The sequence below is a fragment of the Halichoerus grypus genome, chromosome 3 (genome assembly GCF_964656455.1).
Source record: "Halichoerus grypus chromosome 3, mHalGry1.hap1.1, whole genome shotgun sequence".
NCBI lineage: Eukaryota > Metazoa > Chordata > Mammalia > Carnivora > Phocidae > Halichoerus > Halichoerus grypus.
In genome coordinates, this window is record NC_135714.1 from 75743262 (window position 1) to 75770489 (window position 27228).

The following is a 27228-nucleotide window of genomic DNA, read 5'->3' on the forward strand; positions in this document are numbered from 1 at the left end:
TGATCCCAGGGTCCTGGGATCAAGCCCCGCATCAGGCTCCCTGCTCAGCGGGAAGCCGGCTTCTCCCTCTCCTCCCCACTCATGCTCTCTTCTCCCTATCTCTGTCTGTCTCTCTCTCAAATAAATAAATAAAATCTTAAAAAAAAAAAAAAAAGGAGTATTAATTCCTCTTTGCTGAATAACTTACTCACAGGTTCCAGGGATTAGGATTTGGGCATCTTTGGAAGGTCACTCTTCTGCCTACCACAAGTTCTTTTGTAGTGCCCAGGAAAAAAAGTCATTTTTTCCCTAATGTTATGTTTAATAACTCAGTTAATAAGGCTTCCACCCTTCACTGTTATAAAATTATCTGGTCAGTAGAATTAATAATCACTGGAATTACTGAACTGAAATGCTATTTAACTTTCTGTTATGAATAAATAGCACTTAGTCACACCCACAGGCCTAGAAGCTCCTTGAAGCTAGCCGCCCTGTCTTGTCGCTTTTGTTTCCGTGACTTTTATTTTTACTTCTTGTCAAGTAATAGACACACAGATAAGGTCACTGAATAACTGTCATGGTTAATTATGTTCATGAATTAATAAAACCAAAGGTCTACTCTCTCTTTTAATGACTCTTCCACAGAGCAGCTAAGAGACAGCATGATTCAGATTCTTCTCATATTAAACTTACCAGTTGCCACATATCATGGGTGTTTAGTGTTATTCTTAAACAAGCAAAGCCATTATTATTTAATTTATGCATTCCAAGAGTCTAAAACGTTATGCTTGTTATTTTGGGTAGCTACCCAACAGTAAATTTTAGGCAATTATGCTCTATAGGTGTGGATAGGGGTGGTCTCTTAACAAGTGATTATCTACTATTATTAACAATAATAGCAACAACTATGTGTTAGACCCTACACTGGATTTTGTGCACACACGCACCCATGTGCACACCCTCACTAATCTGATCTTTGACGACATCTATAAAATAAATATTTCCTCATTTACAGACCAAAAAACAATTTTGAAAATTTTGCAATCACACCATCTAGGCAGTGATAACCACAATTCCAGACTAAGGAAGAAAAGGATAGCTTGTTATCCACTTAGATGCTCCACTTAAAATTTTCAGTAGGTTAAAATTGTATTTAGGATAAAAGCAAAACTTCTTTCTGTGTCTCGCCGGGAACCACAAAATCTGACCCTCCCTCTCCATACATGTTCGCCTCATTGCACTCTCCCCTCACTAACAGAGCTGCACCCACACTGGAATCCTTTCGGTTCCTCAAACACAATCTCTTTGCTGCCTTGGGGCATTTTCCGTGCTGTCATCTTCTCTTCCTACTTCTTTGCCTGGATAATGACTTCTCATCTTTTAGATCAGTTTAAGTACCAGTTTCCCAGAGAAACCTCTCTTGAGTATTACAACTAAAATACATTCTCCTCGCCACCCTGTCATTATCTACCAGAGCACCCTTACTGTTTCCTTCCAAGCACTTAGTGTGATTTGTATTTATTAGTTTACTTGCTCACTGTCTATCTCAGTGTGGGGAAGGGTATTCACTGTTGTATTCCTTGCACACAGCATTGTATCTGTATTCAGTAAATGCCTTGTGGAACATTCTTTTCCTTTTTCTTAAAGTTAAGATATGACATTGCACCAGAATATTGTATCTGTGAACAGAAGGTTTCCTAGAACATAAATGATCTGGAGCCTTAAGCTTTGGTCACAAAATATATTTCAATATATTTCTTGTTTTGTTTGTCTTATATTTAGCTGCCCATTTAAGTGCTTCAGTATAAAGAAACAACAACTACTTACAATTCAAAATCAAGGATCTGCTCTGACACAAATTTGAAAGGCATATTGGTTCTGGGGTGGGGCCCAGCCTTCTGTATTTTTAATAAGATTCCCAGATGATTCTGATTCATACCAAAGTTTAAGAACACCTGTTGAGTGTGTTCATAGTCCTCTTATAGGTCTACCTGTATCTGACCTTTTGTTTAATCCATGCTTGAGTATTTTATAACCTCATGTACTTTCTGATTTGGATATTTAATGAGTACATAATTACTTATTAATATAGTATTCCTGCTTTTGCATCTCTTGTTCTGCTCTAGATGAGGCTTTGTTCTTTTAAGCTGCTATGATTTTGACATCCTGGGTTTATGATATAATTAGGAATAAGAAATACGAGGTAGACTTCATACAGTTATTTATTTTAAGAGTTTGAGATTCACTAGATAACATATACTATTTATAGAATTGTTTTAAAATAAAACCAGTCATAAAAAGAAAGCAAAGTTCTTTTTATTAATTTGTAACTCTGCAAATATAAACTTTTATTGTGAGCAAATATCAGCTTCCAAATTTGTGGCTATTTGTTTTCTTGTTCTGTGGGCTTATATATTGCTTTAAATTGGTAATGTAATGAAAAACATTATTGCCCTCGAGAGGCAAATTTTACATGCATGCAATCATGTACAATTGGGAGTTTTGAGATATAGTCCATTCATAATAAGTAATCTGTAATCCTTATTACTTCTTATCTTTCACCAGTTTTTCCCTTTAAACATTTTATGCCACGGATATATATAGAAAAATATGGTTTGTTGTATAGTAAAAGCAAATCTGCTATATTAAGATTATATTGTGGCAGATACATCTTCCAATCGTATTTATCAATGTTCAGATCCCTTCTATAAACAGCCCATGTGGTACTAGGAAGAAATATTTGTAACACTTCAGACACTTATTGTTACTTAAATATACATCAAAGTACAATCTGTAAACACTTTATGTAGACTGGATTTTATCCTTTTTATTTAAATATGAAATAGAGACAATTTTCTTTTTTTTAGTTTAAATTCAAATTAGCCCACATATCGTTGGTTATATGATATAGTACTAATGATATAGTACATCATTAGTTTTGGATGTAGAGTTCAGTAATTCATCAGTTGCATATAATACCCAGTGCTCATCACATTTTCATTTGATAATCTTTTAGAACTTTGCTTATTTGGAATTGCTAATATTCACTAGCAAAATGAATATTTTGCTAAAACATGTTTTATACACAAAGTACATTTCCCATACTCCTGAAAAGAAAACTATCTTTTACCAAGTTCACCGTATTTGAGCTAAGGAGGTGGTAATCATAAAATAGACAAAAACGTGGCTATTTTATTTGTGGTCTAAGTGACTTAAAACCCTTAGAAGACAACTGCTCTAAAGCCCTTTCTATTTAGATTGTAAATGTCAACTTTTAGTGGTATTGTTGTCCGTTTTGAGAAACATTAGTAATTTTGATTTAGGTTCATCTGCCATTAACAATATTCATATTTTACCTAAAGTTAATATCACTCTTTAATGCTGAGCAAAATAACAAACGTACTTTCTTTATCTCACATTTATTTTAGACAAGTGAGAGTCCTCCTCAACTATTTCCCTCTACTCTGTCTTAAGATTTTATAGAGGTGAGATAATTTAAAATGCTCAATGGAGAGAAAGAACTTCATTTAAAGAATAATAATTCCTACATTTTTTATGTAAACACATTAAGTCATGCTATGCCTAAAATATATTTGAGAGTTCTATCAGCTACTCAGTGGTTTTACATACCCTACAGTGTTGAACAATAAACTGCATTTTGGTGTGAGCGAAATAGCTTTTATCGCTCTTCTGCGCTCTAATTCACATTTTGATGGACTTTTGATGTTCCTAGATATCCGTGGAATACAGGAGTTTTTGGACAAGGTGTCTCAGCAGGGAATGGATGTTGCATTGCAGAAGGTAGAAAACAACATCAGTAAAATGATCACCACTCTCTTTGACACCTTGAGAATAGAGGAATTGAATCGCTATCGAGACACTCTTAGGCGAGCCATCCTTGTTATGAATCCTGCTACAGCCAAATCTTTCATTACTGAGGTAAGTAAAAATTGTCATGGGGTTGGAGTAGGGTTAAAAAAATTAAATGCTTTGGAATAGACCTCACAGTAAAGTTGAAAATTAAGAGCAGGATAAGGGAATTAACTACACAACTGTCATTAACACTAATGGAGGTGGGTAGCACACTGAATTCCTTGCTTGTTGCATCCATCCTGCACAAAATTTTCCCACATCCTGCACAGTTAACTGCTGAAAATGTTTGTATTTATATATTTAAGCACATAGCCAGGATGATTTTAAGAAATGTCATGGGAGTTTAAAAATGTTGTTGACCCTGAATTACTTTAACACGTTCAAGAATAAATTCACAAGAGCACAATTCTCCAACTAATCCTTAAATTTTTGCAAGTCAGAATTTTACCTCTGAGGAAAGATATACTTGAACCAGGCTGTTATTGCCTGAACGTGATTACTTTTACAAAAACAAAGAGCAGATTTACTTCTGTTCTGTGAACTTTGTACCAAGATGAATAATTAAAACTGAAACTCTCTGCAAAGTGATGACCATTGTACATTCTATGATGCTGCATCTTCAAAATTTTAATTGTATCTGTTAATTTGGCTAGAAGCTCCAAAACTTTGTAAAAATACGATTAAGACTTTTTAATGATTGGTGTAACATCTTTATGTTCTAAAATGCTTACTAGTGCCCTGACAGGATTATTGTCATTTGCCTTACTTCAAGTTTTTAATTTTATATAGTGCTAGAACTGGTCATGACATTACATACTTTCACATGGGTTTTATTAGTAGTGTTTTTAATTTTGGTGACTTTATTTGACTAATACATTTTTCCTCACTTCTCTAGTAAGCTTTCTTTAGCTCCCAAAGTACTGCTATAAAGCCTCCAAATTAGGAATGTGTTAGAAATTCTTTGACACTCTATAATCTAATTGGTATCAAGGAACTGAAGCAGAATATAAATCACTGAGAAGAATAAAACTTTTGGAAAACTATCAATAACGCCATTTTTTTTAACATTTTAATAGAGAACTTTGTTATGCTGTTAAGGACAAATACAGAACTTTGACCTTTTCTAATGCAGCAAATTACTCAGAGAGTCTTTTTGAACAACTAGGTCTTTCCACAGTAGAAAGAATATTTCCAATTTTACAGGAGTTAGTTCTTTCCTTCAAGAAACCCAAAATCTGCTGAAAATTTTAAGATAATTACACAAAGATATATAACATAAATTGGAATCTTAAAATTATAATAAGTGAGGTTGAAGCATCTATGGTCGTCTTTGGTTGGGGATTGTGGAGATCAGAGAACACTTCATTGAGAAGGCACATTTGAATTGTACTTATTATCATGAGTAGGAATTCATGAAAGAAGTGTGGTATGCAACAGACAAATACAAGTCCATCCCAACCACTTTCTGGTCATGTCGGGTTAGCAAATTACCTAACATTTCTGAGCCTCCATTTTATCATTAATAAAATGAGAATAATATATTGATTTCAACTTATTAAATTTGTAATGTAATGAGACATCCTGTGATACGCCTTAAAGTTGGGGAGAGGGAGGTAGCACCTAGTAAGTACTTAAGACATGTTAATTTCTAGTTCATTTTCTCTAGCATATAGCACATGCCTGACCATAGCAGATGCTCAAAAAATACTTGGTGAACTGAAAAGAATATCAAGACTTGCAAAGACACAGTCCTTGACTGAGTGCTCAGAATAGAGCAAGTAGTTTTGTATAGGTTCAATATAGGATATGTGAAAAAGAGAAGTGACACGCACTGTGTAACACATGGCTTTAAACCAGATGGCAAAGGCCCATGAGTGCCAGGTAACAATTCATGTATATTTACTAAGCCAGTCAGAAGAAATGGGCTGAGAAGAGGGACAGATTACCAAGGGCTTTTGCCAAGTCATGATCTTGACTTGTGTTCTGACCATGGCCCCCTATCCTTGACTCTGAACTTTGATACCTGTAATAATCTACTGTTTCTGTCTTTGTTCCTAAACATATAAAATCTATTTTTGTGAGTTTCCTGAGATTTCTCTTCCTTCCTCTACACTGACACCACTTTTTCCCCACTCGCTTGTGTTTCACAATCACTGAGTTTATGTCTCCAAACTGTACTAAGTTTATTCTATAGTCTCAAACAGTGATGTAAGAATGACAGAAAGAATGTGAACCCACTGCCTTCCCCATCCTAAGCTAGCTGTTTTCTCTGACCTGTACAGTGGTTCCTGTTTTCAATTAACTGTTTTCCAATATCTCTCCTCTTTCTTCTGCTCACCCATGGGTTCTGGGAGCATTTCCCCACTTAGGAAATAGACTAGCCCCTCAATACCAGAAACAATTAATTCAAAAGGCAAACAGCATGGAATTCAAATGGCACACAGCACAGAAGTTCTGGAGATAGAAAGAATAGATTTTGTTATGTATGTTTATGTGTGGTCTTTGTTCTAGGATAATGATGCCAACACTAGTCTCTCCAGTTTAGCCCAGATGGTCTGCTTGGATTTTGTAGACGAGAATCCTGTCTGTCTATCTATCTATCTATCATCTATCTATCATCTTTCTATCTATCTATATGTATGTCAGCTTTCAAGGACATTTTGCATGAGCCAGTGTGTGAGAAGGCCTTTGTGAAAATCAGTATGTGTTTAACTTGAATCAGTCCTCTTTATTCACTGATTCTGTATTTGCAAATTTGCCTACTCACTGAGATTTATTTGTAACTTGAAAATCAATACTAAGGATGTTTTCACAAGCCATTCACAGAAATGTTCAGAGCTGTGAAAAATTTGAGTTGCCTAAGGTTGCCAACTAAGGTTGAACAAAGCTGTGCTCTGCATTCTTGTTTCATTTCTCATACTGTAAACAAATGTCCTTTTTGCAGTTTATTTCGTGTCTCCTTTTTTTTGCATTTTTTGTGCCATTTTTTTTGGTGATTTCACTGTTTAAAATGGCCTCCAAGTGTAGTGCTGAAGTGCTCTCCTTAACTGTGATGTGTCCTACTGAGAAAATACCTGTTCGATAAGGTCCATTCAGGCATGAGTACCCTTGGCCATGAGTTCAATGTTAACGAATCGACATGTTATTGTTTGAATGCTTGTGCTTGCCCCCTCCAAATTCCTATGTTGAAATCCTGTGCCCAATGTGATGGTTTCAGGAGGTGGGGCCTTTAGGAACTGCTGAAGTCCTGAGGATGGAGTCTTCATAAATAGGATCAGTGCTATTCTAAATGCTAAAAAGAACCCTGCAGAGCTCTCTAGCGCCTCCCACCAAGTAAAAATACAACAAGGAGTCTGCAACGAAAAGAGGGCCCTCTTTTGCATGGTGCAACCATGCTGGCTCCTGACTGAACTACCAGCCTCCAGAACTGTGAGAAATAAATTTTTGCTTTTAGTAAGCTACCCAATCTATGGTATTTTGTTATAGCAGCCCAAATGGACTAGGACACAATAATCTGTATATACATATAGCATATATTAATCATATGTACAATATGTATTGAATATATAGATACTGTATATAAATTTAAATCTCTTCAAATAGAGACATAAATAAACCCAGAGCCTTGTAGGAACCAAACCCTGTATTTCCCCTAGGAGCAGAGGTTCAGCATTTATTAATTCAGTGTTCTCAGGAAATTTACGGAACATAACTACTGGGAATGATAAGAATTGACTTTGCTCCCATACTTTTCAGCTCCCATCTCATTCCTGCCCTCCCTTTGGCTTGGCATTTGTCAAGTATCAAAATTTCTAGGGCTCTCTAGACTCCATCCTCAGGACTTCAGCAGTTCCCAAAGGCCCCACCTCCTGAAACCATCACATTGGGCACAGGATTTCAACATAGGAATTTGGAGGAGGCAAGCACAAGCATTCAAACAATAAGAGATGCGAGGGCTCTCTGCTGCTGCCCCTTACGACAATAACTAGTCTGTGGCTTCTTCTACCATGTATCATCAGATAACACTACCTCATCTGCTTTTCTTTTTTCAGTAATTTACTTAAAAACACTTTTCTGATCATCTTTTCCCTCTTTCCTCATGGTTATGGGTTTATATACCTACACAACTCCTTATATTTTATTGGGGGTTTAGGGGACAATCCCTTTAACCTTTTGAGTTGGAAGTTCCAGAGTATTCTTTCAGATTTTTAGAGGTTAAAACCAAGCAAACATAAGGTACTTTAAGAACCATTGTTACAATTTTTAAGAAATATCCTGAATAATGACATTTTAAATTTGGAACATGCAACATTTTGTCCAAATTCCAAATTTACAGTTGAAAAAACTAAAGGCCTCTCTAGATGCAATCAATATTGTTCTCTAACTTCCTCCAGCAATGTTTAACACCCTTGCAGCTAATGCTGATTGTGGATGGTAAGGGACACTCACAGTTTGAAAATAGTAAAGTTGTCAGCGGGTCAAAGGGGTACACGATTGTCAGATCCTAAGAGAAGCATTTGTAGAAATAACTTACCAAGGATTATATGATGGATAGAAAGTCATATGAAGCTAGAAAGAAACTGATGGATTGGGATAAAAGGAAAGATAGAGGAAGTAAAGGTTATGATGAGGGCAGAGCCTGGTTCAGTAAGGACCTAAGAGAGGGAGAGATGGAGAGGGGGAAATTCTAGGCAAAGAGGAGGGGATAGCAGAACTCTCACTTTCACTGCTTCCTACACATTATAAGTGGGCACAGAAAGTTGTTGAAATATTCAAAGGAAACATTAACCTCAAAGTCAAAAGAATGAGTTTTAAAAAAGAAATTGCTCACTTAGCATTGTCATTTAATTGCTAACGGGAAAAATGGGCATATCAATTCTGTTTGCATCTTTTTTTTTCTGTCTCTGGAGCAATTATGTGGCACTGAGTTAATTACGCTCCCTTTGAAGTCTTAGAAATTTAATACGTTACATGTCTACAGTTAGTGCTCCACCTCTCATTCAAGAGTTTCAAAGCTTTAAGAAAAATACTGCTGTTCTGTGCAGCTGAGTAAATCAACCTGCTGTGGTATCAGTAGAAAATTGTTATCACAATGTACCTGTTAGTGTCCTTGAAATTAATATGGTGAATCAGGAATGCTTACATGGTTTGATTTAAATATGGATTGGGATGATATTTTGAAAAACAACTGTTTAAATATATATATATATATATATATATATATGATAGATTTGCATTAGAAACTACATAGGTTATATCCTTTCTAGAAAGCATACAACAATCCTATATAAATTAGAACTTTTTGTCATGGTTTTTAGTTTTCAGGTTTGATAAGAAAATCAATTCTTTGAAAACAGGAAGTTTTATTACTTATATGGTAATGAATATAATTTCCTATTTGCATTTCTTCAAGTTTTCAGAAAGGAACCCTACTGTTACATGAAATCCTTTTATTCTGCAATGAGAGAAATATATCATCTCTTATTCTTTAAACGTACTTTATGAAATAGTTTTCATTTCATTGTACTATATTCCAGAGAACTTTGATCTTGTCAGACAACTTAAAGGCAAAGTTACTTACTTCAAATATATAAGCAGCTTGCCAGAAAGAAGCCTTTAGGAAGGTTTAGGAAACAAGTGAAGATCTTTCTCAATGGATACAACAAGGTTCCCAGTCACCAAAAGGTACTCCGAATATTGAAATTACTGTGATCATTATTTAGTAGCTATTTAAGTAACTCAATATTCTACCAAAAAGAAATTATTTGGAGACATTATGCAATGTACAGTTTTTAAAATGATACTAGTATAATGACATTTGAAAAAAGGAACTTATAACAGTATTTTTTTCCCCAAAATGTATCCATTGCATGAAAGTCTCTCTAATACTACTGTGTTCATAAATGGCTGCTATACATTTTTTAGAGTAAACCTTGTATTGAAATATAACATACACCTCTCAATTCTTCCCATTCAGTTTTCCCTCCCTTTCCCTATGGTCCTCTGATCAAAAACTATTGATGTACTATATGTTGGCTAATTGAACATAATAAAAAATAAATAAAATAAAAAATAAATAAAATTATTTTAATATTGTAAAAAAAAAGAAATATAACACACACAAGAATAGTGTACAAAAGTGTGTAACTCAACAAATTTCCATGCAACCAGTGTCCAGGTTAAGAAATAGTGCATAATTGGTACTCCCAGGTTCCCTTCCTGTGCACCACTCAGTTATAACCCCCCCAAGGATAGACATTATCTTTACTTTTAACACAGTAAACTAGTTGTGATTAATTTTAATCTGTATATGACTAGAATCAAACTGTATATGTTTTGTCTGTTTTCTATTGGCCAACATTATGTTTATGAGATTCATCCATGTTGAAATATGTAGGCAAAGTTCATTCATTTTGATTGCTTCAAAGTATTTAATGGTACGAATATGCCACAGTTAATATAATTTATGTTGATGATTTTTTCTAGTTCTGCCTATTACAAATAGTGGTTTTATGCATGTATTTTTGTGTAGGTATGTATTTTTACTGGGTGTATACTTAGGAATGGACTTGCTAGCTCAAGAGTAATACATAAGGTATGTCATTTATTAAAGCTAGATGATACAGCCAGTTTTCCAAGTGTTTATAGCCATTTGGATTTCTATTTTCTATTAGCATTTCAATTTTCCACTTTCTTACCAACACTTGTTTTTGTTTTTTTTTTTCTGTCATCTTCATTTTATTTATCCTCATGGAAATGTATTAGATTTAGCTTTTGTTTCCAATTTGCATTTTCCTGATGGAGTTTTTTGGTATATATATTGACTTTTTTTGGTATTTTATTTTATGGAGTGCACATTCAAGTCATTTTCCTTTTTTTCCCCTCATAATTTGTAGAAGTTTTATATATATTAGCGATAAGAGTTCATTGCCAAATGAATATATTTTCAATACCTTCTCCATTGTTTGTCTTTTTACTTCATAAGTAGTGAATTTTGATGAGCATAAATTTTTATTTGTAATGTAGTCCAAGTTATTAATTTGTTTTCTTTATAGTTAGCATTTTTTGTCTTTTTTGTTTGTTTGTTTTTAAAGAAAGCTCCTCTTCTAAGGTCATAAAGGCATACTCTTATGGCTTTTATTTTTGTTTTTGTTTTTTAGAAATTTTGTTTTATCATTTACATTTAAATCTGAAGTTCATTTGAAATTGATTGCTTTACATGGTGGTTGGAAGAGGTAGAGATACATTTATTCTCCATTATGGTGTCTGTTATTTGTTTCAACATAGGACCAGTGTGCCTGAATTATGTTGGGGAGGAAGAATTTCCTGTGCACTTCAAGGTCCTTCTAGCTGGACTAAGAATCAAATTGACATGAAACAGATTAACAGGAGAAAATAAATTTCATTTTGTACATATAGGGAATCCACACAAAGGTGCAATTCCAAAGACAGTCACTAAAATGAGGTAATATGTCATCCTGAACTAAGGAGAAGAAGATAAGGGTCTGAGACTTCAAAGGAAAGAGATGTGATTCACAGGAAGAGTAAATGTTTGCTAAACAAATGTTTGCTGGGCTATTCAGAAACAATGGAACAGAGAGGACTTTGATTAAAGGGGCCTTGCTGGGCCCCTCCCTGTCCATCATACTTAGTTCATATCATAATGTTGTTATCTGTGGTGATAGCTCTCTTCCTGGACTAGGTCCTCTATCTAAATTCTTTTAGGCCGTTGTGGGGGGATGGGAGTAAAGAGCTTTTCCTGACTCTGCTGGGTTTTGATTGCTTTTAACTCAAAATAATCTTCATGCCAAAGCAGCGTATTTCAGGGGGACCTGTCCCAAACCCCTTCAATGGAAAGGGAAGTTAGAAGTTCCTACCATCAATGAATAAAATGGGAGCTCATTAGTGTATTTGAAAGTATAGGCTATTATGCCTGTACAGTGTCTTTATCATATACATATTTTTTTTCTCTGTAACATGAAGCACATGACTTTAGGAGAAAATACAAGATTCTACTGATGATTTCATTGGAATAAGAATCTTTCTATGCTCCCATGATAACAAAAGTCAATAATGCTGGGTCCCAAGTAGCAGCCAGTGGCCAGTCACTCAAAAATTCAACTCATTCATATGGTTTTTACGATGGCAGGGAATTCTAAGAGAAAAAAGAATTTTAATTTCGCTTGACTAAAACAAACAAAGCCTCTAACAGGCACTGCTTATGACTTAATTTCTTTTTCTTGTATCACAGTTACCAATTATTATTGAACTGCTCTCAAATCTGAGTTTTTGCTTTAGCTCAGTATTGTACTGAACTTGCAAGGCAGTTCTGTTACCAGTTAACCCACAGGCTTTGGATTTTTTTTTTTTTTTCTTGTAATGAGAAAATCTCAAATTTATTTTACTTTCCACCTGACCAAAATTGTGTATGACAGCGCTTGCTTCTGTTAACGAGGCTGAAAGAGCCTCAGACTTTGCCTCTCTGGTCGAAACTCTGCTTAACTCTCAGAAGGTTCCCCTGAAGAAGGGAACTCGGCAGGGAATCGGGTTCCAATGCATTCAGTCTCCTAATAAGACAGATCCAACTCCCCTCGCTCCTGTGACCGCTGGCTTGGGATACAGATACTGGTGAACGGTCTGCTACTAACTTCTACTAGTCTAAAAGCCATTTAACCATTTTTTGCCTTTGCAACATCTCATTTGCTAGTTTTCTTTTTCTGTTAGATTTTCAAATGGGTTCAACATTTTCATTCTATTCCCTTTATTGAAACAAAATTAAATAAATATCGGGAACACTGGTGAGGGTTGTACTCTTAATTGAAAAATAAAATCACAATTGCTTCAACTTTTAGGGAATTGAAGTCCTTCTTTAATCCATTATTCGTTTATTCATTCATTTAGACAATATGTTTAAAGCTATCCTGTTCAAGGCAATGTGGAAAGTGTTGGTAGGAATAGAATCATAAACGATGTATGATTCCAGCCCCCAAGGAATATACAGACTAATAAAGAAAATGTTGTAAACATAAAATGTACAAAATAATAAAACCACAAGAAAGAAAACAGTTAAGTTACTCTCTTCAACCCCCAAAAGGAATTGAAAAGAAAACAAAGTTAGTATCTAAAACTTGATCAGGGGCACCTGGGTGGCTCAGTCGTTAAGCGTCTGCCTTCGGCTCAGGTCATGATCTCAGGGTCCTGAGATCGAGCCCCGCGTTGGGCTCCCTGCTCCGAGGGAAACCTGCTTCTCCCTCTCCCACTCCCCCTGCTTGTGTTCCCTCTCTCACTGTCTCTCTCTCTGTCAAATAAATAAATAAAATCTTAAAAAAAATTAAAAATAAATATAGTTTGCAGATAATGTATGATTACCCATATCTAGAAGCAAACCAAAAATTTATTTGTTATGGGACAACTGAGAAGTCTTGGCTACTTCAAGAAATTTGTAACCATAGCTTGCTATGTAGCTTTATCAAAGCAAGTCTAGAATTTGAATAAATCCAAGAGTGATTTTCCTGCCATGAAGTTACATGGAAAAGCAAGCAAACAAACAAACACAAAGGGATTAGTTAGAATAGACCTAATGATGAATTTGAAGATTAGAATTCAGCAGTGTTTGTCTATTACTGCCTAGAGAAGAAACATCAGACCTGGAAGGCAAGGACATGCCAACATATAAAGGTATTCTCTGTGGTATGCGAGGCACAGTTTATCAGTGAAATAGTTTTCAAAATTATGCACCTCCTTGTTGCTGCTCCCATTTTCAACATCACCTTTTGAAGCTAGGAAAATGGTGAGCCCCTGTATTTTAAGCACTAGAGACTTAGGTTGCTGCAAATTAATAAATAAACAACTTAATTACTATGCCAGTTTCTAGTAAATTTTCTTAGTATGTAAATGACAAATACATGCTACAAGAACCATTATTTTCCATTTCCAGATCGAAACACAGATTATTACACTCTGCCCCGCTCTTCAAGGCAGCCACGGCAAATGGATCTTAGTTAGCACAGGAGTCTAAATCTATTTGCCAGCCTGGGTTAGTATGAGTCAGTCTCCCAGAACTTAATCAATTCCTTAAATGCTTACTGACAAAATCAATACTTTAGATTTGTAGTGGACTAGATTTTAAAGTATAGCCACCCCATGAAGCATTGTTGAAATGTTAGCTGGTACCCCTAGGTTACAATTCTATTTATACTTTTTCTCACTGTAATATAGATAAATAAGAGGGAAATAAGCTGTGTAGGTAGAGAAAATTAAGAAGATCCATTTGATTTTTCCAGCAAATCCTATATTTAATAGAATACACAAAACTGTAGCAAATGAAGATTAAAAGATTAGACTTATATGTGTCTACCAACACTAAAATTATATGAACATGTGGGTTCATTAATCTCAAATACTAATTACTTTAAATGTGTATATTAATTGATGAGACAACATTTAAGTCAGTATTTAAAACCCATGTTTAGGATTCGGATTTAAAGCAATATAGTAGAAGGGCATCCTTCCATGAATGAAGGAAACATGAATAAAGATACAGAGATGGAAATTGACAGTCTGCAAGTTGGGACGGGGGACATAGGCTATCTGAGGTAGAATTCTAGGATGCAAAGTCAGGTAAGGTGGTACCAGATTGGTGGGTGAAAACCACCGAATGTCAAACTTACAACGGCAGCACTGACATGGAATTTGGATTCAGTTTTTGTCAAATTAGCTGTGTAGCCCTGGGCAAGCTGTTTGAAATCGTTCAGCTTGATCTTCTTCATCTATAAAATGGAGTAGTTCCTAGATCACAGAGATTTTTGAAGACCATATCTGGTAATATAAATAGAAGGCATAGAATAATGTTCACACTCAGTAAAAACTTAACTATGCTCCAGAATTGTAAGTCGGATAAAGAAGAAAATTCAAATGATGTTGGAATTAATAGACTTGGAAATGATTGGGTATGCAAAATGAGGTTGAGATGTGGGCAACAGAGATGGATCCTATGTTTCAAGTCTGGGTCTCAAGGAAGTTAAGGTTTTGAAATCAGGAACATAAGAAGGTAAACAGGTTTGGGGACAATATGATAAATGTAACTTCAGTAATAAATTTGATGTTATTCTAGAACATCTAGATTGAGACATGCATCAGATTGGTGGAAATGAATGAAGAGAATCCAGCTGAGCTAAGGAAAAGCTATTGTATTTGCCAGTGAGATGGTCATTGGTGACCTTTGAAAAAATATTCTCATTAAAATAATGTGAGGAGGGGAAAAGATTATAAGGAAATAAATAACGAAGGGGTTGTTAGCAAATAAGCAGAACAAGAATAGGCAGCTTTTTCAAGTTTGGAGACAAAAAGGATGGTCAAATAGTACTGTATCTTAGTCAGAAACCTATTTCAAGGAAGATATTTTCAAGACTACTTCATGTAAACAAGGGCGATAAGGAGGAAAGGGGAAAATGATATACAAGATATAGAAAAAAACCAATATAGAATCAGTGAAATGAATTAAGATCAGTTTTATAGTTAGATTATATTTTATCAGGATGCCTAGGTGGCTCAGTTGGTTAAGCTTCTGCCTTCAGCTCAGGTCATGATCCCAGGGTCCTGGGATCGAGTCCCGCATCGGGCTCCTTGCTCGGGGGTGGGGGTGGAGGGGGGAACCTACTTCTCCCTCTGCCTGCTGTTCCCTCTGCTTGTGCTCTCCCTCTCTCTCTGACAAATAAATAAATAAATCTTTAAATAAAGATTATATTTTAATGGAGAGAAGCTGAAGAAGTGAGAGAGGATAAAAATACAGAGAATTTGAAGGTAATGAGGGCTCAATTGCATTTGGACAGGATATATATGTATATATATATACATATATATACATATATATATAGTAGAATCATAGTATATATATGTATATATATGTGTATATATAGTAGAATCATAGTATATATATACGTATATATATACGTATATATATATATATACGTATATATATATAGTAGAATCAGTAGATTCTAATTAGTTTTCTGTAAGTATTTAGTGGACTGGATGCAGAGGCGGAAAATAAACGAGGTAAAAAAGAATGGCTTACCCAAGGAGGTGGACTAGCCAACATGCAACTATAGAAGAATCAGGCTGCCTATGGGGACCATAATGCAGACAACATAAGAGATGCTGGGCATCAATTGATTTCCAGCATGAATCCTATTTCCTAATGTGAGCTACCGGCTTTAAGGAAAATATATACTAACTTTCCTTATATTTTGGTTACACCTACGTAATAGGTCTAGACTTGAACTTAAAAGAAAGAATATTAATTGGATTAATACTTTAAAGATAAATAAAAATGTGCTTACCTAGAAGAAAATTTCTCAGCCTTGGCTACTGACAGTTTGGACCAGATAATTCTTTACTGTGGAAGGGTCTCCTGTGCACTGTAATACCTTAGAGTCATCCCTACCTCTACTGACTAGACACCAGTATACACCAATCATGATAATTAAAAAAAAGCCAAACATTGCCAAAAGTTCCCATTAGTGGTGATGATGGTCATAGGGACTTAAAATCACCCCTGGTTGATAATCACTGATACAGAACTATTCAATGTTTGAAACACTAAAGTTTGTTCTCATGGAAATTTTATTGCTGGCATATGACAACTTTATTTCACTTGTCCCCTAATAATAGCTAGTCAACATTTATTGGACTCTTTCCAGGTGTCAGACACTATGCTAATCACTCTGTAAGTTATCTTGCATAATCCTCAAAAAATCCAATGAGATGGGTATCTTCATTCTTCATTAAAGGAATGACATAGATATATTTATTTATCTATATTACACAGATTATTTGCATTTTATTTTATTTTATTTTTGTTAAATTAGTCATTATTTTCCAAGTTGTTTTATTGTTTTCTAACAATGTCCATCTGAATTCCTTTTTTTTTGGGAGATTATAATTGGTTTCCAAGTAATACTTACCTCTCAACTGGTAAGTTTACATTATGGTCTTTGACCGTGCCATCTGCGAGGCCAATCAGTCAGCCTAAGAATTTTAGCACAAAATATATGAAAAGGCAAAAGAAATGAATTGTATACATAAACTGATACATAACTAATAGGTGGCAAGAAATCTGAGTTGATTCTGAACATTGTAAAGTAGTTGTCATAGGCAAAAATTAACACTTACTGAGTTTTTCTTATGTGCCAGACACTGCTCCAAGTGTGCTTTACATATTAACACTGTTTTTAATCCTCACAAATTGTATAAGGTAGATTCAGCATTTGGCCCCATTTTACAAAAAAAGGAAAATGAGACACAAAGAGGTGAAACTAGCCCAGGTCACACAACAATAGCCAAGCCAAGTCTAGACCATTCTTAACAAGTATGCTATATCTGTTGCCTCTCCAGGTATACAATAAGTGTGAAAAAAATCATCCTAACTTTCTATTCATGACAAAGAAATTGTTGGTATGCTTAACTCTTGTTAAGTCATTTTTGAGGAGAATTTGCAGTGGGATAAACTAGTGGAAGAGTAGTGAAAAACATTATTGTGGAAGTTAGTCAATGTGATTAGGCTATCTGTGTTTGGTCATTTGTGTTTACCGAAGTTAAGCTTCTACCCAACCACAGAGAAGACCTGGAAATAGAGGTTCTATCTTCCTTGATTAATACATCTCAAAGAGATGGCCCCCAGGTCCTTGAGAAAGACATTTCTGGGTTATAAAACTACAAGAGGCTGGGGGAAGATTAACATCTCAGGGGCACAGAGAAATAATTTATAATTGCAAATGTCCCAAAGTAAATGCTCTAAGAAAAGGGAAGTCAAAGGCCTTGAATCAGAAAGAAAACTCTCTAAAACTTAGTCAAGCTAAAGGGAATGTTAAGGCTGTCTTGGGTCAAGCATACATAGGATATTTAGACTAAATAGATTTAGTTTTAGTGTGTGTGCTTATAATAGTTATTTTATACATGTGTATTATACATAAAATTTGAATATATATGTTCAATCTATATTACATTTTGAATAATGGTTGAACATATATATTCAAATATCTAGATTGCAGAAATGTATTATCATATAAAGGGACTTTGGGGATGAAAGAAATTGTTATACTCCAGTGACTCACAGGAGTTTTGGGCTAAGGTTTGGGCTAAGATTAGCAAAAAAGTAGCAAGGTTTATTTTTGTAGCTTTTTTGACTTTAAAGTCATTATCACTGGTAATAAGGATATCTTTTTACTGCTTTCGGGGGGACAGAGGAGGTCTGAGTGTCCCTGCCCCTGTTGTTTCTTAACTAACTTTTATTAGTACTTAATTACTGATGTGACAAGACCACTAGATATGCTGTATGTGAGCTTGCAAAGCAAAAGATAATGCTGATTTAATCTGAGAGGTTCAAGGAGTCAACCTCATACGGGACTCATGGAAGAAAACAGAAGGCAATAGTGACGACCCCATTGCGAAGTTCACAGAGCAGAGGTGAAGAGGATGAGGACTCAAGGGGTGCAGAGAGGCATGGGGCTGACTGTATTTGTAACAATATGAGTTTGTTTTTGCTGAGAAGCCTGGAAAATATTGTCAGCATGATTCCAACCTGTTCTTGGTACATCTGACCTGAGCTCACTATAGGTACAAACAAAAATTTCACAAACTTTTGGTAGAAATGGAATCACAATTTCAGGAGACTCAGATTTTGTTGAGTAAAGCTTATGCTTTACATTTCTATGACTGCTTTTAGAATTGTGAACCTCAGGGTATTTCTAAATTCTCCAGCTCCTATTACATCAGGGTTGCTCTATGTCAGGATTAAATTGATTGACTTGAAAGCAAACTAAAACCATAAAATAAACCCATCAATCTAGCACTTTGTAAATGTTATATGAATTTTAAAATAGGCTTTTTTTTTTTTTTTAATATCTCACCAAATTCCAAGTTCACTGACTCCCTGAAGTTCGGTTCACTTTACTCCTTGGAAATTCCTTGTTTTTTATGGAACTGCTTAAATTGAGAAAAAGTTACTATTATTGCTGTAAACCCAAATAAAATTTGAGAAGTGCGGAGTCTGGGTAAATCTCTGCAATTCTCAGTAATATTTCTATCTTGTAGGTGCCCAAATTCCCATTGACTAAGACATATGTGATCAATGACTGGTACAAAACATGTAATCGCACACTTTTATATAGATGATGTTAATTACATTTTTGGATTATTGAAGTACTACTGCTAACTAAAAACATGCATATTTCTAAAGGGCTATTTGTCCATTGTTATGTAGTGTTAAATACATGAAACTTTTATCTCAGTGGATATATGGATCTATATGTGGGGAATTTAAAAAATACCTTTACCTAGATCTTATCCCAGAACTTTAAGATTTTTTTTTAATTTGTCTGAGAGAGAGAGATCAGGAGCAAACGGGGAGGGGCGGAGGGAGAGAAAGAATCTCAAGCAGACTCAGCACTGAGTGCAGAGCTGGTCATGGGGCTCGATCTCACAACTCTGAGATCATGACCTGAGCTGAAACCAGGTGTCAGAGGCTTAACCGACTGTGCCACCCAGGTACCCCAGGCATTGGTATTTTTAAGAACCCTCTCAGGTGACTGATTGTAAGGTTCAGGTTGCTGCTTCTCAAGCTTCAATGTGCCTACTAATTTGGAGATTTTATTAAAATGCAAATTCTGATTCTGTATGAGCCTGAGATTTTCTGTTTCTATTAGTCTCCTAGATAACAATAGAAAGAGGATATATAGAATATTTCCATCATCACAGAAAGTTCTATTGGCCAGCACTGCCCTAGAACTTGAATATATATCTAAAAAATCTTTGTCTGAAACTCAAAATAACTGCCATTGGGAGAGTATAGAAATTTGATAACAAATACTGCCTAACAGTATAAATACCTTTTCAGTATAAGAAACAATAATACAACTAACACATCTACCTAATTGCATTTCAAACTATAACAACAGGTGTTTCTCGGCCAACTGGCATGAGGCACATTATTTGTTGGAAATAATAATAATAATACAAGTTATTTTCTGGCAATCCCCATTAGCTCAAGCTTTGGAACACTGATTCTTTCTAAACCGATAGTGCAGGAACTCTAGTATCTTTCAAAACCTGCCACCTGCTTTCACCTTTCCACAAGGATCCTGCTATCAAGGTTGTTAGGTTAACGACCTAGTTGTTTCAGCTGTAACTTGGAGACAGGTGCTACTATGAGGAACATTCACAAATCACTCTTGCACTAGGCTGTTGCTGATGTCATGGTCCAGGGCCTCCTTGTCAGAGCAAGATGTCTCCTCCAGCCCAAGAGCATCCCCGTATCCCAACACTAATCCTTATTTCCCAAGCACTGAGCCCTCATTTGAGTCAAAAGTAGTAGTATATTCTGTTCCTTTAGCTTAATAGAAAAACTCTGGTGACCTGGTTTTTATTTTACCTATTTTTTATCGCAGTTCCTTTCTCTGTGGTGTTTAGCACTCATCACATAGAGCATGGCAGGATGTCTCTTATAGTAATGCCTCCAATTAGACCCAAAGATTAGAAACACCAAATTCCATTTCATACAATGTGCAGGGAGGTTGCAGTTTGGACCATATCCCCCAGAGAATGAGTGGGTCTAACTAGGATATCTAGCTGTCATTCCCCAAAAGTCCAGGTACATATGCTCCCTCATAATTAAGCAGCTTAAGCAAATAGACCACTGTGTTCCCACCCAGCCAGCCAGCCTTTCAGAGATAAAATGAAGAGCTGAGATGGCTGGATCTAAACCATGCTGGGACCCCATTACAAAACAAAATTGCTCCTTAAAATGCTAACACACTCTGAATACAATAATCACTTCGTATTTACTCTAAAAGAGAAGAATTCCAATAATAACAGGAGAAACAAAAATAGAGAAATGAACAAACAAAAATGGCCCTTTAAATTTCCCTACTGACTAATTCAGGTTGTTTTTCTAGCGTTGTTTAATGGACACATATTTTTGTGAGTTTTGGATCTTTTAAATCTATTGCCATCATTCTCACTATTATTGTTACCCTTTGTTGGACTCTAAGCTTCGGGGTCAGAGTCTTCATTTATTCAACTTTAAATCCTGCACCATATGCAACCTATTATGTTGCAAAGAGCCGGCTCTAAATAAACTATAAATTTTAGAAGTGAAATTGTCCCAGAGATTTATCATTCTAACTTGATTTTGAGGGTTTTAGACCTCCTATAAGTGATCCAAATAAGAACTAAGTTATATATACCAGGATGAACCAAACATGTTCCTTCTTATCTAATTGTAGTCTTTTCCCCTTCCAGCTGTAGACAAAATGGTAAATATAATTTAATTATCAGGACTAAGGAGAGGGTAAATTAGAATAGATGGTTAAATTTTAGGAGAGAAATTACCATACCAAATAATAAGTCAGGATGTTGCACTATTTGTCCTAATAAAATGGTAAACTCCTTGAGGTCAGGGACTATTATAAATTTCATATTCTCCTCAATATTTGACATAACACCTACGTGCAACTGATGCTCAGTAAGTTCTTAATGGTTTGCTTTATTCTACTTGTGCAAAAAGTAAAGCAGAAAAAAAATGATTGTCTTGTATATGAAAACATTTTCTTTATTATTTATGACAGCTTGCCCAGATGAGAATTTTGACACAATTGTAAAGAATTAGGGAATTGGGGGCACCTGGGTGGCTCAGACGGTTAAGCGTCTGACTTCAGCTCGGGTCATGATCCCAGGGTCCTGAGATGGAGTCCCACATCGGGCTCCTGGCTCAGTGGGGAGCCTGCTTCTCCTTCTCCCTCTGCCTCTTCCCCTGCTCATGCTCTCTCTCTCTCTCTGTATCTCTGTGTCGCAAATGAATAAATAAAATCTTAAAAAAAAAAAAGAACTAGGGAATTGAACCACTCTTGGATTACTTCACTTCCTGGCTGATTTTAAACACCTGGAGAAATAAACCGTTGAAAAATCCTTCGTGGTGTCCACAGTTAAGTTTGGGCACAGTCTCACAGCGCTCAGTATGAACAGTAATTTCCAAAATTTAACTTAAGCCCTTGAGGGATGAAATTGGCTTAACGGAGATCTCTTTAGAAGGAATGAACTTCAATTTGACATATGTATTCACTAATTATTATTATTTCTTAATCCTCTTAAAACATAAAAGATGAAAGGCTAAACCATAATTCTAATTGGCAAAGGAATTTCATACCGGGAAGGCACCTCTTGATTAGCAGCTGTGTAGGCAGAGGGAGGATTGGGGGTATGGAAATTTGGCTAAGAATTCAAACAGAAAAGTGCTTGATGTGCTTCGAAGTAGCTCAATCAGTACTCAGCGTGCTGTGAAAGCGCTCAACTGGTGGTGCTCACCTTCCAGCATATTTAAATGAGTTGAAAGCTTACTTTTCAAAAGTGCTCAGTTGGGAGTGCTCAAGTTGTGGCACCTATTAGTTGAATGCTAACTAACTCTTCCTTTTCATATGGTTCGCTTCTCAGTTAAGCAGACAGTTTTGCTCTTCATGTGCTCAGGTTGAACCTGGATTTTCCATGAAACATTGGAAGATCTGCATTTCTTTTGGAGGAGGCAAATTTCCAACCAACCATTCCCATTGCTTTCTCCGGCTCTTTCTTGTTCTCTCTCTCTCTCTCTGTCTGTCTTCCTCATGTCTTCACATTATCTTCCTCACTATTTTGAGCTTTATTGTCTTGTTTGAAGCCATTTTGAGAAAATGAAAATAGCAGAATTTGCTGTGTTACTTCATCTGGTATCTTTTTATTCCTGATGCATGGGTTTGTTTTTTTTTCCTAAGTGCCTTTTCAATCATTTTGATAACATTGCTCCTCAGAGAATGGTTTTGAGCTTCACTTTCAGTTTAAGAAACTGCATAGCTTCCTGCTATGTTCCATTAATGTTCACTTTTACCTTTATTTGTTTTTGATGTAGTGTTCCATGATTCATTGTTTGCATATAACACCTAGTGCTCCATGCAGTACATGCCCTCTTTAATACCCATCACCAGGCTAACCCATCCCCCCACCCCCTCCCCTCGAGAACCCTCAGTTTGTTTCTCAGAGTCCATAGTCTCTCATGGTTCATCTCCTCCTCCGATTCCCCCCCTTCATTCTTCCCCTCCTGCTAATTTTTTTCTTTTTAACATATAATGTATTATTTGTTTCAGGGTACAGGTCTGTGATTCAACAGTCTTACACAATTCACATCACTTTTACCTTTAATTCATTATTATCTTACTTTTTAAGTAGGAAAGGTGAGTCCCATAATGTGCTATATAACAAATAAATAACTCCATTAATTAAATTGCTTAAGATCAAATTTGAGCTATATATGTTGAGAATGCACTTTGGGAAAACTATACTATGTCCTTTAATTATCTCACTGTTGTTTTAAGTAAGATGAAGATTTCAATGGATTTTGTTTTCTGTAACAACTTTAAAATCTCATGGGAAGATGCATTGATGTATAAATGCATTTTTTAGCATACTTAAATGATGTCATGTATTCCTTTTGCAAGTACTTCATTATATATTAAAAATTTTTTTAAAGTATATGCATATATGTGGTAGTTAGTCCATGACTGCTGACTCAGGTCTATGTTCAGTGTGTGTGTGTGTGTGTGTGTGTGTGTGTGTGTGTGTGTGAATGCACTGGATACAAGTGTCAGTTGTATCCTATTTACCCTGATGTGTGTGTGTGTGTGTGTGTGTGTGTGTGTGTTAATGCACTGGATACAAGTGTCAGTTGTATCCTATTTACCCTGATTACTAATACAAAGTCTATACCCAGGTGAAGGAAGCCTTTGAGAACATTCCCCTTTCAATAAAGAAAAAGCCAAGCCACAGCTTTACCTGTAGAAATATGGTGTCAAAGCCTTTAGTTCAGTTTATTCTTGATCTTCTATAATGGTGGGGCAAGTTGTTGTTCAAACTAAAGTTTAAAGAATGTTTAGGCAAATAGAAAGGTAATCTGTATACTTCACATAACAACTGAAGAAGGGGAACATCCGTTCTTCATTTTAAGGTGAGTAAAATAACATCTTAATTTAGCATCTAATGCAGGAGTAATACATTAGCCTCCTAATGCATCTCCCAGCCAACAACTTTCCAAGGCAAAAGTGCCTTCCAGTCCATAAATATCATTGGAAAGGCCATGGGTTTTGGTGGAGATATATATGAGGACTTCTTAGGCTGCAACTTTTGAAAATGGGGGTCATCTAACTCCCTCATTCTGAGTTGGGTTCTCCAAGCAACCTTCTAGTTTTATTTGACTTCCATATTGGTCTACTGTAGAGAAAGTTAGTTAGATGAATAAATTGTTTAGAAAATAAGTTAGTCAATATAGTGTTATATGCCAATGATACTTCAAATTTTAAAAAAAGGTCATATTCTAATATAAGTGAAAGAGATAGGAATCTCACTGGAAATTAATAAATTTGCATGAGGGCTTTTTATCACCGAGTGTATTTTACTGGTGTAAATTTGCACTGAGTGATGGAATAGTGCATAGTGTTCTCTGAGTCTGCACTGCTAATGGCTTGACCTTGGATGGCGATGAATTTAGTAAGGTAATTACTATCACACCTTAAATTCTCCTTTAAGAAAATTTTCTGGATGTCAAAATTATATTTTAAAAATTTTCTTTTTGGATTTCTATTGAATTTATGTGGTGTTTTCACAGTAATGCTATGCTCAATTTTATGAGCACAATGAACTTTTTTTAACCTTTGTGCTGATATTCAAAACTAAAGGCATTTCAATAAAAATTAAAATTTGATATTTTTAGCAACCTGGAGTAGCTTATAATGATAATATCCAATTAAGAATATCTTTTTTATAGAACAAAATGAAGGAAGTTGGGCAGCAGAGGTTTATTCACAAATTCTACCCAGTGGCTATAAGAGGCAGTACCGTGTTATTGCTTTGCTCTAAAATCAAGCTAGAAATGCATGCCCCGTTGCCCCTCGCTGTTTGGCATATTGAAACTTGTCTGTTAAATTACCCTTTACAGAGTTTCAGCATGTTCTCTCTCTCTGAAAATAAAAGCTAATTCAGATTTTTTATTGTTATGATAGAAAAAAAAAAATACCTACAATGGGAATTTGCCACGAAATCATACATTCAAGTGATGTATTTACTTTAATAAACCAAGAAGGTATTTAGGTGGTTTGCATCAATTTTAAACAATTATCTTTTTGTACTTACTTGACCTAGTTAGATAATGATGTGCAGATAGATTTGATTCAACAACACATTAGTGAAAATGTTCAGTGAAGTCTTAAAACAACTGCTTTTAATATTCCTGAACAATATAGGAGGCTCCAGGTTCAGCCTCCTGTGAGGTGCGTGGTGCTTGTTTGCAATCAGCTCTGACATTTTCCAATATTTCCACTACAAAGGAGCTCTATTTTGAAAATACTTATTAGAGAACAGCTGAATATGTGTTGTCCATTGAGTACTACTTATTTTTGTTGATTTGTTGTTTTCAGTTGTCGGTGGCCAAGATTAAGAAATGATTGAGAAAGCGTCAGAGTATGTCATTTGATTGCTATACAGGACAATTTTTTTTTAACTTTTTAATATTATCTTTTCCAAATTAGGATTTTGCAATGTCTTATTAATATGCAAATGCATGTTATGATTGTGTTTTTCCTCTACTGTATGATCTGCTTTCCAACTGAAAATTAATAAAGGCTCTCAACTGGTCCTAAAGTTTTCATCAATATGAGCAGATGTTGCTATTGTTTGTTTGACTGGAGCATTTACTTTGAAAGATACCATCTGAGCTTGAAAACAAACTAAGCTCTAGTCCTGTTTTTATATAATAGTGTCAGGAAAATATTTTGTTTTGTTTTGATTTCAGTGGTAAATCAATGGTAGTTATCTGATCATTTTTAGGATGTGAATTTAAGCGAGAAGTCGTACTTGCTTTTTGGTTTTTACATGAATGTCTAGTCAACAACAACAACAATACACTTGTCATATGGGGATCAAATGACAATGCATCTATAACAGTGCTTTTTGTAAACTATTTGCTATACTAAAATTTCAGTCATTTTATCCATTTTGTAAAAATTGAGCCAACATATAATGCAAACCATATGCCACTGTTCTAACCAATTACGAATTGTTCTAAGCATTATAATACCTCTGTAGCATGGTTACTATTATTATTCCCATTTTATAGATGAAGCTAGGGTACAAGAAGAACTATAGCTTCCCCAAGGTCACACTGTGGATTGTAACCCAGGCAGCCTGCCTCCACAGTCTGTGCTTCTAACTGCCATATTATTCTGTGTTAACAATTCCAAGTGGCTCCATTATTCCCCTGTGAATGCTAGCCCTTGGCTGTCTGTAAATAAGTTCTTGCCTTAATGGTAAGACAGTGGACTTTCCACTAGTGGAAATTATTATTCCTTGACTGAAAATCTTGTCAAAGTTTCTGAAGGACATACATCCAAAAAAGAGGAAGGAGAGAGAGGGAGAGGCTCACAAATTAGTTAATGTTGTGCCAATCCTGAAGATCAGTAGGATAAAAATATTGTACTAGCCTATTTATTTCATTTAGTCTTAAAGTTTAAAACTTTCAACAAAAAAATCATTAAAAAATCTTTGCATATGGTGTAAATCTGATTGCAATATTTTTATTATCTTATATGTGCTAGAATAAATCATTTGAATAGACTATTCATAAAAGTTATATATGCATTATAAATGCAAGAAGGTGGAATCCTAAAGGAGAAAGTATAGAATAATCTATTGTTGAGGCAAATTTACCTCTTTAAAGATACCTTATTGTTCTAGAACAAACAATAATAGTAAGGGAATAGAACTTCGTTAAATTTGTTAACGTGATTCCCTTAACTGAGCAAAACATCTGGACCAGTGATTTTCAGGGTATAGAATGCTGTATGAATCCTAAAGGCAAAGTAGCTTCTTTTATCACATTACCCAAAATATTAAACCCTTATTTTTTAAAATATGTTGATAAAGGAAGGACAGTATGGCCTCTTTCATTGGGTAGTTTATTATCTGAGGTTGTTGATTTTGACACAGACAAAAATTAATATAAAAATGTAAGTACATGCAGAGAAAATAAAATGTGTAATTGTTTAAAACCTTGGACCTTATTTTGGCTTCTCAAATTCTAAATAATGAAATTTGGCTTATAAGTGTTACCAATTGAGCCAGTTGATATTTGACAAAGTCACGTTTAACCCTTCTCAAGTTTCAGCGGGGAATCAACGTTTTGCAGTTTGCTCATCTTCGGCAGATGGTTATAGCAAAACTCCAGCCAGAGTTTATTTGTCCCTTGAACTCCTGGGAGATAAAAAAAAGAACTAAATGCAAAATAAAATAAAACTGAATAATTTT

At 35.3% G+C, this 27228-nt stretch overlaps 1 protein-coding gene across 2 annotated transcripts in view; it reads left to right on the forward strand.

Annotated features, from left to right (window-relative positions):
- The window catches only part of GRID2 (glutamate ionotropic receptor delta type subunit 2), a 1423646-nt gene that overhangs the window by 774657 nt on the left and 621761 nt on the right, over positions 1–27228 (forward strand). For both annotated transcript variants that reach the window (XM_078068970.1, XM_078068969.1), the window contains exon 4: positions 3713–3918. In XM_078068970.1, coding sequence (XP_077925096.1) covers positions 3713–3918 — 206 coding nt within the window. The remainder of the gene's footprint in view (positions 1–3712; positions 3919–27228) is intronic.